The 14,653-nt window shown below is 42.6% G+C and overlaps 1 protein-coding gene across 6 annotated transcripts in view; it reads right to left on the bottom strand.

Annotated features, from left to right (window-relative positions):
- LOC105568299 (RNA-binding protein Musashi homolog Rbp6) overlaps positions 1-14,653 on the bottom strand; it is a 675,186-nt gene that overhangs the window by 122,633 nt on the left and 537,900 nt on the right. For all 6 annotated transcript variants that reach the window (XM_012023849.1, XM_012023847.1, XM_012023848.1 and 3 more), the window contains one exon: positions 2,939-2,987. In XM_012023849.1, coding sequence (XP_011879239.1) covers positions 2,939-2,987 — 49 coding nt within the window. The remainder of the gene's footprint in view (positions 1-2,938; positions 2,988-14,653) is intronic.

Below are 14,653 nucleotides of genomic sequence, written 5' to 3'. Positions count from 1 at the left end.
GAGAGAGAGAAAGAGAGAGAGAGCTCGCTTTGCTGCAATCGCAGTGTGCCCATCCACGTGGAAATCATAGCTCGCTGCGGGAGCCATCGGGACTCGAAATTGTCCGGAAACGCTTGCCGGGCTGTTCTCGGCGGAGTTCTCTTTTCTCCCTCCACAACGTGGTAAGGGGGCGAGTGGTGGAGAGGTAAGACGGCCGCTAGCCGACTGCCTCTTCGGGGATTTGAGCGTAAAGAGACCTCCCGGAAGATTGTCTCGGAAGAGGATCTCCTTGTAATTCGACGGCGACGTTTGAGGAGACGCGCCGCGTCGATCGGACGCAGATCGAAATCGAATGTATTTGAAAAAAGTATTACAATCACTGAGGACCGAGTTTAGAATTGGATACTGATCGCGGAAAAATAGTCATCGATATTATTCAGAGCGCATTATATAAGTGGGTTATATTAGACCCTTCAAAAAGGCACGATAGGAGAAGTCCTGATAAATATTATTCCGACCGATCAAGTTCAAATATAAGTTGGCGATGAAATAAATCTGTCAAAATCAGATCCTGAAAGAAGCAAATTCGGATCTAATATTATAAAAATGCAATGTATTATATATAAGTGTAGATATAATCTATCTACGCTTTAAGAAACTAGTCCACGAACCTCAATTTCATTATATTAACAAGCTCGGTGTCTAATAATCTTTATTATAAGAACTATCTGAAATATAAGTAGTGCACAATTATAGTCCCGCGTAGTCGTTGAAGTGATAAAATTACATAAATATATTGCTGACAAAATTTCCCGTGCGAAACCGAAAGGTGGCACGAAGCATGAGTAAGGCGTCTTCAGAATGTTCTGATAAACATGAGGATATGTGTACACGTGTATGTGAGCTCTCGCTCACGCGTGACTGGCCGATCAAGAAATATCAAGTGTGGTGTAATAAATATCCTCGTCGCTCCTGCGCGTATTTCGTTTGAAATTTCTCACGGTATGTCTACCGGAGAATCCGAGAATGATCCCCTTAGGGGTCAGGGACCGGGTGCAGAAGTGCCATATCGCGAAATCTGCCAGCGAGCAATAGCAGCAGCAGCAGCAGAAGCAGCAGCAGCAGCAGCAGCAGTAGAAGCAGAAGCAGCCGAGCTCGAGGTTTGAGGTTCGCAGACTCTCGTCGTACGGGGACGGTATTGGATGTCATCACGAGAGAGATTACGTGCGGCTTTGAAAGAGCCCCCCTATCTCACTTCCACTTCCATTCGCCCTTCTTCCACCGCCCTTCATCCACCGGCGTCGACCCGCGCGTCGCTATTTCAGCTACTCCTACCTCGCCGTTCGCGCGATGCGCGACGCACCTTCAGCGCTCGCCCCTTCCGACCCTCTCAGCAACTTAGTCGGGATAGGAAGAACCCCCCTCCGTGGTACTGAAGAGCCAGGCTCTCATATCCCATTTGCCCCTATTTTTCATAAGCGATATTAGAATCTATCATCGGAACCTGAGTAGACGCTTGCCTCCGCTCTAGAACCAACAGCTATAAGGTGGTATCGATAAAAAAAGATAGAGAGAGAGAGAGAGAGAGAGAGAGAGGGAGAGATGCTCCCCCCCCCCGATTATCGGCAAGGTGGGGTACCGCGATCGCTGACGATTATCGACCCTATTGAAGCGACGACGTGAATGGATCCAGACTTGTGCCGATCGCAAGCCCTGCTATGCTCTCAACAGCGGAGAACGGCTGAGAGTCGAGGCTGCCCTATATATTATCGCGGCCGCCGCGATATTTCATTCATCGCGACCTCTCGATCTCCACCCTTCTACCTTGCCCAGTCGATTTTCAATTGGGCATGCGCTCCTCGCGCGATCTCAATAACGTTTCCATTCCGTTCCTCTCTCTTCTTCGTCCCTACCGCGTTTGCAAAGTGCCGCGTAAAAATTTCTTAGACCCGTACATTTTACTTGAAATCGGAGGCTCTTAATCTCAATGATTTTCGGATTTTACGTTAAATTGTGATAAGAATATGAAGGACGTAAATAAGAATGGGAATAAATAAGAGATTTGAAGACTCTTCATTGGAGTATGAAAAGTGAACTAATGAATGAATTGTTATTGCAATTAGAGTTCTACGATATTTTTAAGCGTACATATATTAGTACACTGAAAATGACTCCAATTAATTAAATCGGCATTAGCAGATTAATAAATCGTGAAACTGGATTCAATAATTGATTAAAAATTAATCTTTCTGAGAACGATTTTTGTTTTCATTAATTATTAGCCACACACACACACACACACACATGCGCGCGGGATAGCTACGAAGCCACATTATTATAAATTATTAGCCAGGTACCAAATTAAACAGACTTCGTTTTACACAGAAATTTAGAGTTGTATAGTTTCAAACATTAATTATTATAAGATCGGCATGGAAAATAAGATTTGCAATCATTAATCATTTCATATACAGGCGAAACTTTTATAGATTTATATAAAAATGCTAGGCATGTGTATGTGCATGTGTTTGAAATAGCGCAACGCTTACTCTCTTGAGGCTTTAAACGCAGTAAGAATCACTTTTTTTCAACAGTTTTCCCTTTTTTTTTCATTCTGCTCCCAATCACGCGTTCCTTCATGCTTTGCATAAGTTCTTCTATGCGACTATCGATCCGCGTACCATGAATTCGCAAAATGCCGTCACGATTTGTGTAGGCAGCACATATCCCGAAATTTATGTTATTTATCTTTCCCCGTATTTACCGCGGCTCGCGATTTACCGTGATTACTAATTATAGCTTCAACTCGGCTCGTTAATTACCTCGCCGATGGAATGGCGACATTATTGACTGATTAAACAGAATAGTTTCAGACATATTTCTGACACATTTGTACACAACAAAATCGTAATGATTTTTTCGTGATCATGTACGACGCTGGAGAAAAGAATGCACTTACCTCTATGCCTGTTAGTTTGCTTATCGAACATCAGCATAGCATCTTCGATCTGAAACACAAAAGGACTTGGTCAGAGAAAGACGGAGAGATTTTAATAAAATTAATTACAAGCTAATTTACAATTTAATTATTATATTTAATTAGGTGCGAACTAGATAATTTTATCTGATCTATTATATATTCCGTTTGGGATTGTCCTATTAATTTTATTCAATTTGTATGCTGGTTATTAACACTCGTAGGTCTATATATTTTTATGAAATGCCTTTATTGATCAGCTTCTCGTAAAAAGCGCATAATGAAAGCTTTGTTTAGTAGTTTCGCGAAAAGATTAAATCTGAATTATATTGTTGGATAAGGAGTACGGTAAACATGCAGCTTTAGTAAAGCATCTTATTTACCGAAGCCGCTGTCATAAATTAAGCAGCTTACTGACGATCGAAGTAACCTATATTTGATACAAGACCTCATAGTGAACCCCGTGGCGTGTTAGGAGTGCAAAGCACCCCTGTCAAAGCCTCAGGAATCGTAAACGCCGTTATGGAAATGTCGTGCGATACATACATATATAAAAGATATATTTCGTGGAAACTTTATCTCTGTGTGACAAATGGAAGCGAATATTGTATGTATACGGAATATCAAATACTTTTGACAAATCATTTCGCATTAACGACAAATATCTAATATATCCGCGAGATCGCGAGAGCAGATCGAAATATCTGGGATTGTAGCAATATTTTTTTCCTAAATCATTCACTAATTATTGCTTGTCTTTCTAATTGAATGAAAGTTTCGAAATAAAATTTCTTAAAAATAATTCTCTCTCTAATTGTCTGATAAACTTATGACAATATGATTAATTTATGCGATGTGGTTACTCTATGTACAAATAAATTATTAACTGTATGTAAAATTAATATTATGTGGCTACAGCATAATTATTATATGAGTTAATCGCACAATATTATCATAAATTATTACCAGCGCTGCAGCTAATAGTCTAGTGCAAAAAACTGTTCATTTCTTAATTGAAATACTACATTACTAAAAGTGAGGATTAATGAAAATGCAGAGGTACAATATTTATGTCAACTAACTAAAAGAGAAAATCCCTTCTCTATCTCCCCCCCCCCCCTCTCGCTCTCTAGGAACTACTATTTCTTATACAGAAATACTAAAAGTAAGAATTAACAAAAATTCAGGGGTACAATATTTATGTCAACTAAATAAAAGAGAAAATGTTCTTTGGAACTACTGTAATACGTAATAATAGTATCGCAAGCTGATGGTCGAAGAGCAACATTTGCCCATCGAATAGTGACGGTGGGATTGATTTTTAAACAGTTCCAACAACGCCAGTTGTCAAGTGACGAATAAGACTCCTTTGTATCTTTACGAGAAGCGCGTACGTGTCATAAAGCACAGCTGGTCAGAGATTTACGAAGCATGTTGCTGAGAAGGGAAGGGGGATGGTAGAAAACGGCGGCGGGTAGGGAGGCCCTGCATGTATACGGTTGAAGGCGCGAGCTCTGGAGAGGCGTAGGAAGCGCTAGTAGAATTTATGGGACAGGAGAAACAATAGGGATTATCCTTACCCCCTTCGTTGTTTCACCAGTTCGCTCCTTCTCGCTCTCTCGCGCAGCGGCGACTATCGATAGTCTGCAGCATTAGAACAGCGAGCGACATTCTTCTCGCGACGTTTGAGTAACCGTACGAACTCTCGTGTGTACTCAATAGACGTTTTCTAGACGTACCTTCGCGCTTTATACAATATTAAGTCGCGATTGCAAGTGACTGGTTCGAGGCAATTATCAATTTATCGATCGATATGAAATTAATACAAGTATAATTCTGATTAATATTTAGCAGCTAGTAGTTGGTTAGATGTCAAGTGTTAAGCACGCAGTAATAACGCTTGTCACGTTCCTGTTACGTCCTCCTCTCGCTGTGTAATAAAATTTTAATGAAATTCGCGCGACGATCGCGCCGCTGTGGCGAGAAAGTCGCGGAAAAATGCCAAGGGAATCGAGTGTCTTAGCTGACATTTGTTGTGACTTTTGTTTTTCGCGGGACGGCACGCCTTTTACGAGGGGGTTGACGGCGGCGGGAACGAGAACGAGGGGACGGGGCGGGCTTTTAATGAAAACGCAAGAGGCGTCATGGCGTAAGATAAGACCGCCGCCACCGGAGGAACCGTCCGTCGTTACCTATACCTTTCCATCCTTCCCTCTCGCAAAGTGTGGACGTCGTTTCATTATTCCTTAATGCTGTAGTCTTTGTTGCGGCTGTTATATTGATGTATTCTCGGCGATCGAATCAGTTTGAGTCTTCCGTTCGATGTTGCGAATTCTCGCATCGCCGCCAGCGACAATGGCCTCGATCAAGAACGAGATTCCTCCATTCCGATCACTACGTGAGAAAAATACGTCCAGTCCTCCTTCTCTCGCGATTTCGTTAGCATTTCACTGAAACGGAGGCCTTTCCCGATCTTTACATCTGCTTACTGCCTCGTTCACTGGTCCTTTAATTCGCACGCCTTTTACTCCTGTTCAACAAGGTGTTTTCATCCTAATCCCCGAGCCACAATGGGGCAAAGTCATTTTTCTTCCAAACGAAACGACGGGCCATTTCTTTCGTCGAAATGCATTCGCTAATGACTCTCCCCTTTTTTTAGCGCGGTGGCCCTCGCAAACTGGCAATCACGAATTTCCCTCATTATCTCGAATAATTATCGCGGGTCGCAATGCAGTTTTGCGGGTTTCACGTGTATCGTTGCATTACGAATATCTATTTCCTGCGATATGTAATATTCAGCGCGCGGCACATTATGCATCCACGTATTTACTTCATTAAAAATACATTGCCCGGATGTGTTTAATATTGATTCTATATAAATTAATATAATTATCGTACGGTGCATTACCAGTAACGTCGAGCACGAGAGATAAGCGAATATTATACAAAACGCTTGTTATTTTACTGTCGTTTACGCGCGAGTTGATTTTACGCATGATAAATTCTCACTTTTTCCTCTAATAATTTCTATGTTACATGTTTCTTCGTAAACTTAGATTTTGCTCAATATGTCTACGAGCACGGTCAATATTTATTAGAGCAGAGACAAAATTTAATACATATTTGATACGGCAGCGTCAGTTAAAAATATTGTTTGGACATTTAGACTTGCAATCTGTTTCAGTGCTATTTTATATCAATAGTACACTTAAAGAAAGAGAATCGTAACTTTCCGTCTATGTAGCTTTATATTTCTTTCATATATCGTTTCTATTGTAAATAATAAACAAAGAAGATTTATCAGGAGGGAACTATAACAAATAATTCACTGCAGAAAAGTTGTGCAGCTACAAATATTTCTCATCGGTGCAGTCGGTTTATTTGGCAGCAATAAACTTTACGTAGCATGGAACTCGCGCAGATAAGACGTAAAAAATGAACGTACTTTTCCCGGGTACCAATCCACTTTTGACAAATGGAATCGGTATCCTCTTCCAAAGAAAGAATAATTCCGCCGAGAATGGAAGAAGGGTAGGGAGTCTTGGTTTGCGCCCAGATTGAAATTCCGCAGACACGCCGATGTAACCTTAAGAAAATGGCGATAACGGGGAAATGTAACGCGGAGTGGCCTTGTAACTTCCTAAACTTCTTCTTTACGTGAGTCCGGAAAATACGTAACACAGAAAGGTTATCGGGGGGGGGAAGGGGGCGAGAGAGGAGGAGCGGGAAGTGAAGAAGGAAGCGAAGGGAAGACAAGAGTCGGCGGAGTCGTCCCCGGGGAGCAATCGAGTTCTGGTGAGTGGGCGAGACGTACCTTATTACAAGTTCGATTCCACTGGTGTTACAGCTCTCGGTGGACCGAGCTGTAGATTGCTGTCTTACTGCCCTCGCCCTTTATATCGCGAGACCTTTCCACCTCCGAGGTAAAGCCGTGTCATTTCCCTCGTCATCCCGCCATCGGATCCATACTGACGCTCGCTTTAGTCTCTCCGCTCTTTTCCGACCAACTAATTTTAAGAGGGTACAATTTGGGCCAGTGGAACGCGTTTTAGCCGCTCTTCGCGTTACGGTTCCTCTGCGACCGATACTTGCTGACGTGGTCTTTCAGTTTATTTTTCTTAAGTATTCCATTTCTTTTGAGCACGCGAAAAGAGCGTATATTTATCAATTATCGCGCGCATAAATTATTGTCTGCCATAATGCGCTTCATTGCTGCTCCATTGTAAAATAGCAGCCGTGGTTGCGCGCCTGGCGATCGAATTTCCACGCAATTACGTGTAATAAAGAGGTAGCCAAAATAACGTACTGAAAATGCTCATTTTTCCGCGCTAATAATTATTGTTAATAAGCAGCTCTCCCTCGAGAGACGCAGCTGACTCTTTCGCGATGTATATGTGTGTACGTAAACACCATATGAATAAAATTTCGCCACGCGAATATAAAGTAGAATAAACTGTTGAAATATTGAGACAATAAATTGACGTATCGCTTTTGCGCATAATAAATAATTTCATTTTTCATTCTCTCGGGTAAATATTTTTAAACTTTCATTTTTCCCCAAAATATTGTAAGAAGCTTTAGAAAGCAAAAGAGAGAAATACTCGCTGCTGTTACCAATAACGCCGCTCAGCAAACTTTACAGTCTCTACATATTTGCAATTCATCTGTTGATTTTGTCCGGCGTTCCATTGGATTTCGCTTTGCTACTAACATTTTCCGGTTTGGACTTTACATTTTATGGTAATCCCCGGGGACACCGAGCAAAAAAATGTCCGTTAAATATTTGCATTGAGGAAAGAGCCATCGGGCAGCGCTAGCCAAGACAAAAGTAGCCGTGAGAAATTTATAGTAATAGCGGTGATATCGAGCTTATAGCGTTATCTAATTTATCCGACGCCCGCCGGATTAAAGTTTAAGCGGGTACTCTGCGTAATTTAGAATATTTACTAGTTAATCAAATGTTGATCGGAAGACGCGCGTCTTTTTGTATTTAATTAAACAGTCGCACGTGTCGCGGCGCGTACCAATAATTACCGTCATACGTAAAACATTATCGTGCGTAATCAACGTACATTAAAGGATTGCGGCTTTAAAGCTCTCAGTGTCTGAAAGTCTGTACATATTTAATAATCCCGAGTCTGAAAACCTCCCCGACAATACGCAAATCCTGACGGTCGGAAATGCGAGAGAGATATTCGTGACGAATGCGATTTATAAAGAAGCTCGGGCTTTAAATCAGGAAAGGCGTACGATCCATTTCGATGAGTATCCCCCGGTCAATTTATCACGTTGCAAAATTCCACAGCCCGTGTATTCTGAACTCGTGCGCACCACATGTGACTAAACTGCGAATCTGCGCTTGAAAGCTGCAAGTTATCTCAATCGATCGCGACATCGAATCGAACGCAACGAACCGAAACGGTGATTCCCATTCAAAGTTGTTTCGTAGCTTCGCGATTCGTGTTGCAATACGATACAGGCCTCCGAGCGCGCATACGCGCACACACGCGTACGCCATCCGAAGTGCACTTCATGAAACTTATCACCAAAGTTCACAGAACCGGATACTTCGGTAACACGGGCTTCGGTGTGCTTAAATTCATTTTCGAACGCGAAGCATCGAGTTTCCACAACCCTCCCTCCGCCCCCAGCCTGCGTGCGGCTCGCATTGTGTGCGCGCACTCCCCCTATTTTTTTTTTATTTTGTTTCGCTCCTCCGTTCCTCGCCTGTCCCGAGCTCCCTTTTCGAAGATAAACGAGAACGAACGCGCCGCGCTTCGAGAACGCTCTCCATCGAGAAGTTTTATTTTTTTTTCTCCCCCGAGTTGATTAAAGGCCGCGCCGCGACCCGCGCGAGAGTTACAAAGTCGGATTCTATTACCTGTATATGCGGTAAAACAATCTACGGTCGCGGCTCATTTGCAGTGAAATTGCGGTTCGCGACATCGTCGACGCACATTTCAAATTAACGCGCTCATTGCGGAAATATGTGTGGAAATGTGCGGTTGAGATTTATTTTAAAAGAGATACCTTCTTCTGCATAATACATCACAATACATGTTGCATGGAAGTTTTTATTATACAAAATGGAATGCTAAAATCTTCTCTCCTGTTTAACGGTCGGGGGGGGGGGGAAGATAGAAGAATAATGCGACGTCGAGTTTCCAAAGTCGCGGAGTCCATTACATTTCATCGCGTTACTCATTCAGCGTTAATACCCTAATCCCCGGGCGGAGACAGCAGGTAGCTATTTTGTTGCAATGTCACCAACTTAATCAAGGTGTTTTCGACCGCTTCAATTTCACCGTCGTGTTCCTCCGTGACTCATGCGATTTCACTCGAGTTCGGCCGGCCTGGGGTTGAATAATGACCCGGGAAGGGGCGAGATAGGGCGAGGAACTTAAGTAGCTCGCGAGCGGACACTCCGGCGAGGGTCGATCCGGTTATTCGACAACACGTAAGTCGACTCCGCCTTCGCCGATGTTCCCGGGACGAAGGAGGGAAAACTCGCCGGGAAAAGGGGCGCGCGTTTCCGACAAACAAATCGGCCTCTCCGTCGGCCGCGGTCGCTGTCGCTCGCTGCTCGATACTCGATCGTTGCCGGGTGCTGTATTTCGTAGGGACGCACGGAGGTCGAGGCTCGCGAGCTGGAAAGAGCTGTTTTTCCCGCGGGGGATAACTTTGGCGGGAAAAAAAAAGAAGAGAGGACTCTCTTTTTGGCCCTTCCAGAACGGAGCTGCCCTCTTCATTCAACGGCTGGAGTGGATATAGGTACCTCTCACACCAATGCCGGGATAATGATAGCTCTCAGACCGACAGACATCTGCCTGCTATTTTCAGATAAAACCGTTGAATCGTGCGCACGATCATCCGAGAAATATCGATAACACGCTGCGGGCATATTAATATCGCCAGGAATCTCGCAGAAGCATCAAACAAGTTTCAACCTATCGGATAAATGTTTGGCATCGGAATCGTTGCGCTCTCGCGCGATCAAACCACTCGATGCGACCATAAGTAATTGCGCGTTCGATATCCCTTTTTTACATATGCGACGCGGAAACGACGGCGCACGGACTACGAATAACAGACGAACGATCGTGCCACATATTGTCCGCTATTCAGCGACTGCATAAAACTCGCGGGCAAATTTAACCGATATGTGTAACATTAAATGTCAAAATGCGAGTGCCCGTTCGGCACTAATTGTGAAGTACAAATCTATTTTGTTTTATCCAAAGACGTGTCTTCCGATAATCGATATATTTTCCACCGAACACTGATAGAAAAAAAAAATGGTTGCGGTTACCACACTCTCACTATAATTTATGGTCACTTTAGGAGCCTTCCACATTTTTATAAGTTATTGTTGACCCAACAATGTGTTATGGTTCTCATAGACACAATATTGGCCCATGCAACTTATGATATGGTTGTCATAAACCAAAACGAGCTTTTAATTTGGTAAGGTGTACTAGAAATATTGCAATAACAGCCACAAGTAAAATTTGATTGTATTTACTACAATATATAAATTTAATTAACTGATTTACTATTCATTGCCTGGACATTTTTACAGAATCATAGTTAAAAGCTGATATTTCATAGTAAATTTGTTATATAATTGGCATCACCTGTGCCTATAATAATTACTATAAAAATGATATTCCTGACTATAATTCTTTTACTATGCAATTACAGTTTCAAATACCACATATTTTTTTTCTATCAGTGAATAATCGATATTTCAATCGGCAGTTATTTTGAACGGCAGTAAAAGTTCGGTATTGGACACTTTGTGATTGCGTCACTATTTTCCGTGAGCAATCCGGACCTGCATAATTATTCGAATGTAATTTTGCAAGTTTATACGAGCGTTTAAAACTGCGTTGCTTCTGCGAGAGTCCATGGCTCGAAGGGCTCTCGATTACCTCTCGTCTCCGTAAGATCGTAAAACGTATTCTCGGCGTTTACGGTGGCACTCGGACAAGCGTCGGCTGTCTTGCCGATGGTCCCTCCCGAAGAAAGTACGATCTCTCTAATCTCCGAACGAGGTAACTTCGCCTTTCGCCCTCCGGCTACACCCTGCCAACCTCTTTCTTACGTGAACCGCCCGAGCATCATTTGTAACTTCCAACCCTACCGAACATTAGCGCTGGAACGTTCCGAGGGTCGTTTTAAGCCTCACCCACGTTCAAATACGTGGAAATATCCTGCGGTGTTGAGGACAGAAACACGCGGATTTACATTTCCAGCGAAAAACGATATTTCGATCAAGAATACATTTCGTTAAGTTGATTTTTCGATCATGTTATATCTTGTTTAATGCAATCGTCGTAATTCAATTTGCAAGCTTTCTGATACAAACTATCTCTCACTTGTGCGCGAAAGATGCCCTTCTTGCACGTAATGAGAAATTCTTAAAATTACGAAACAACTGCGAAAGAGGCGAAATGGATACTCCGTGTTGATGATATCTAATGGCATTGTTTTCGGAGATGACTGGTGGGAAAAGAAAGCGACAGAAACGCAATCTGCTCTCATATCTTAAAATATGATGTATAAAAATTCCATAGCAAGTGTATCTTCGTGTATAGCGAATTCTGTGGTGACACAGCGTGACCTTAATCTTGACGTAGACCATAATCATCGTCTAGCAACTGTCGTTTAATATCGAAGCAAAATTGGAAAATGTGAAAACGTTTAAAAAGACACATGAAAATATTTTCAAATTAGAACGACACTTAAAGCATATTTTTCACGTGTAAATTAAATTAAAAGGAATTTGACACGAAACTAGTAAACGTAGGTTTATAGCAAAATCTAATTTCAAAACAAATTCTCGTGACGCACACGCGTGATTCAGAGGCTCGTTTTTTTTTTCGAAATTTTTTTGTAGAATGTATACTTTAGTTGATGCACCGCACTATTTATTTTTCCAAGCCTTTCAAGCACGATGAAAAACAATATTTCATATTAAAAGTGAAAATAGAAGTGTTCCTGGTGTCAATTTCCCGATTGCGAACTCAAATACGCACGCCAATTTTTGCGGTCCGAATTCCGTTTTAAAGCGCGTCGAAACATGCAATACGGATACGCGGTCGTCCATGGTCGCGTTGTAAACATCAGAAGATCAATGTTACTCTGGCGATGGCCGACGATGAATAGCTCGGGCTAATCCGTTTTATTCTCGCACAAAATTCCGTCGATCGGCATTTCGCCGATCGACTTTCCGCGCAGCGCGTGGAACGCCATGATCAGATATTTACGTCACGCTAATGAAACCGTGGGCTACGATCGCGAGCTCACATGTCGGTAATGAAAAACATCGTAAACGCAGGGCGTTTACGGACGATCGCGATTGATTGGAGTCGAGCTGTGAACGGACAAACAGAATGGGAGTGTTTCCGATCGTTGGACGAAATATCGGCCGACCGGAAGCCGCTGCACGTATAAACAAATCGTTTACGGCCGGCACGGGGACGTGCGTTTGTCGGTGATGTAAAAACACAACTGCAAACCCTCCCCATCGCCCGGTCGCATCCCTATTATTCTCCGACTCCCGGTGCTTGCCGGCGCGTCGCCGGCATCGTTTTGCGTAATTTCCACGCGAATGTTTCGTGCACGGATAGATCAATCGACGCGCTTATACCCGTACACCCCCCGTGTACATCCCATCCGAGCGCGCATAAATGAAAAAAAAACCCGTACGGAGTGGTTTATTCGTCGGGAATGTGATCAGAGGTCCGTTTACAGAACACGGTGCCCTTTCGGCGCTCGCCGTCACCCCTCCTGGCACCTCCCTCTGATTTCTCGACCAGGTAGGTACCGGTTCGTGACCCGCGATGTACCAGGCACGACCAGGACCGTCGGCGGCCCTTCGCGCGCGCGCCCGCGATATCAATGTTTGGTATCTTATGTATTTCTCCGCGCCTTTCGCTTCCGCACGATAATTCATCGCGCCGCACGTTCCGACTGTGACGTTGGGGAAGTGATGCAGGAGTGGTTAGAACGGGAATCAGGCTTCGCTGAATTTAGAACGTGTTCGCGATAGTCAAATGGGGTAATTGCATCAATCATCGTAGAGAAAGCGCATGATAACGAGGACCTTTTAGGAATAATGAAGTTTTATTTTTAATTTAAACTCGACATAATGTATTCTTTCGGCAAACGAAGTTTTTCCTCGCAAATAAGGCGAGATAATTTTGCGCTTGGAATTCTGATGGAGCCCTTTTTTTTAATCCGAGGTGATGAGTCTTTCGGAATTGTTCGTTAAAAAGGCGTCGTTCGATGCCAGATTTCTACGTTCTACGTCACGTTCCTTTCTATTCTGTTCTTGACCGCCCAAAAGACTCATAATTTTTATTTCGTTATTTCGTCCATACAAGAGGGATATTGTGACTTCGGGTGGAGCCTCAGGTAAACTTGTGCGTCTTTCAGCCATTGTTGAGCACTCGTGTGCAACGTGTAACCAAGGGTTTACGTTATCGGATATCGTTTTCCGATTCGCTGTCTTGGCTTAAATTTCGATGCAAGGTAATGGAAGCTCCCGGTGAATACTTTCCAGCCATTCCGCATCCAAATTCCCGTACGGTTTGTCATTAACTCTCCGGTAGGCACATGTAGGCGCGTTTAATTCCACATGAGTAAACAGCCTCTCAATCACAATCAAGCGTATAATTTGCATTCCTCGCGTTTTTAGCATCACTTGAACAATATCTCACGCTTAACCTGCCGGCTGCCTCACAAACGTACGGAAAACAAATTGCTCTTTCTTGCATGTCGTCGTTCGGATAGCGTTGATTGGTAGAACATAACGCGAGTGTTTTTGATTTTTGTTAATAAATAAAGGTATTAATTCAACTTACGTGTCCTACACTTTTAATGAAAATAAAACTCATTGATCAATATTTGCAGTCATCTGTCAATTCACAAATCAAAAAAGAACTCTTCAATACATTTCATAAGCCTAGTGTATCGATATTGTCAGGTGTCGAGAAAACAAAAGACAATTTGTTTCTATTCTTGCACAGAGAATATGCTGATTTTTCTTTTCGTCCTAGTGTCGTAAATAAATACCACGGAAAGGGACCAAATTTAAATTGCAATTATTTGATTGAATTGCAGAACGAAATAGGAAAAATTTTAATAGAGTGAATTAAAAATTAATTTTTTATTTGACTATTTAAATTCTAGTAAAAAAATTTTTAGCATTTTTATATGTAAAAGGGTTGAGAAAAAAACTTAATTTCGATATTAATTCTTATAACTATCAAGCGATACCGATTGGTCCGATTTATACAATGGCACGAAAGAGAAAAGCAACATTTGTCCGTGATTTAAACTGATCCATTGTATTTTTTGGATTATTTCTGTCAAAAAATACTGCAGAGAGAAAAGAGAGGCAGCGGCCGATACCGAATTTCAGAAGAATACATGTGGGTATCCGCCCAATCGAACGGAATAATGCAAGCGCTATAACGTTTCTATTCGTTTGAAAATGCACGTCCGACTATACTATTGTTTAAAAAATATGCGGCTCTGCTGTATTCACGTCGAATTGTGCTGTATGCAAACATTCGCGCTGGATTATCATTCGCAGCATTCAGAATCGCTGTTAACTTTTGCGAGCGCTGTTTCGCTGTTACTTTTAGTTTTATCCCTGTTATAAATCAGATTACAATTGAACCGCGAGTA

This window comes from Vollenhovia emeryi, unplaced genomic scaffold, assembly GCF_000949405.1.
Source record: "Vollenhovia emeryi isolate VEMERY1.0 unplaced genomic scaffold, V.emery_V1.0 DF939130.1, whole genome shotgun sequence".
Taxonomy (NCBI): Eukaryota; Metazoa; Arthropoda; class Insecta; order Hymenoptera; family Formicidae; genus Vollenhovia; species Vollenhovia emeryi.
Note: the sequence above shows the minus strand (reverse complement) of the source record. Positions and strands in the feature narration are given on the sequence as shown.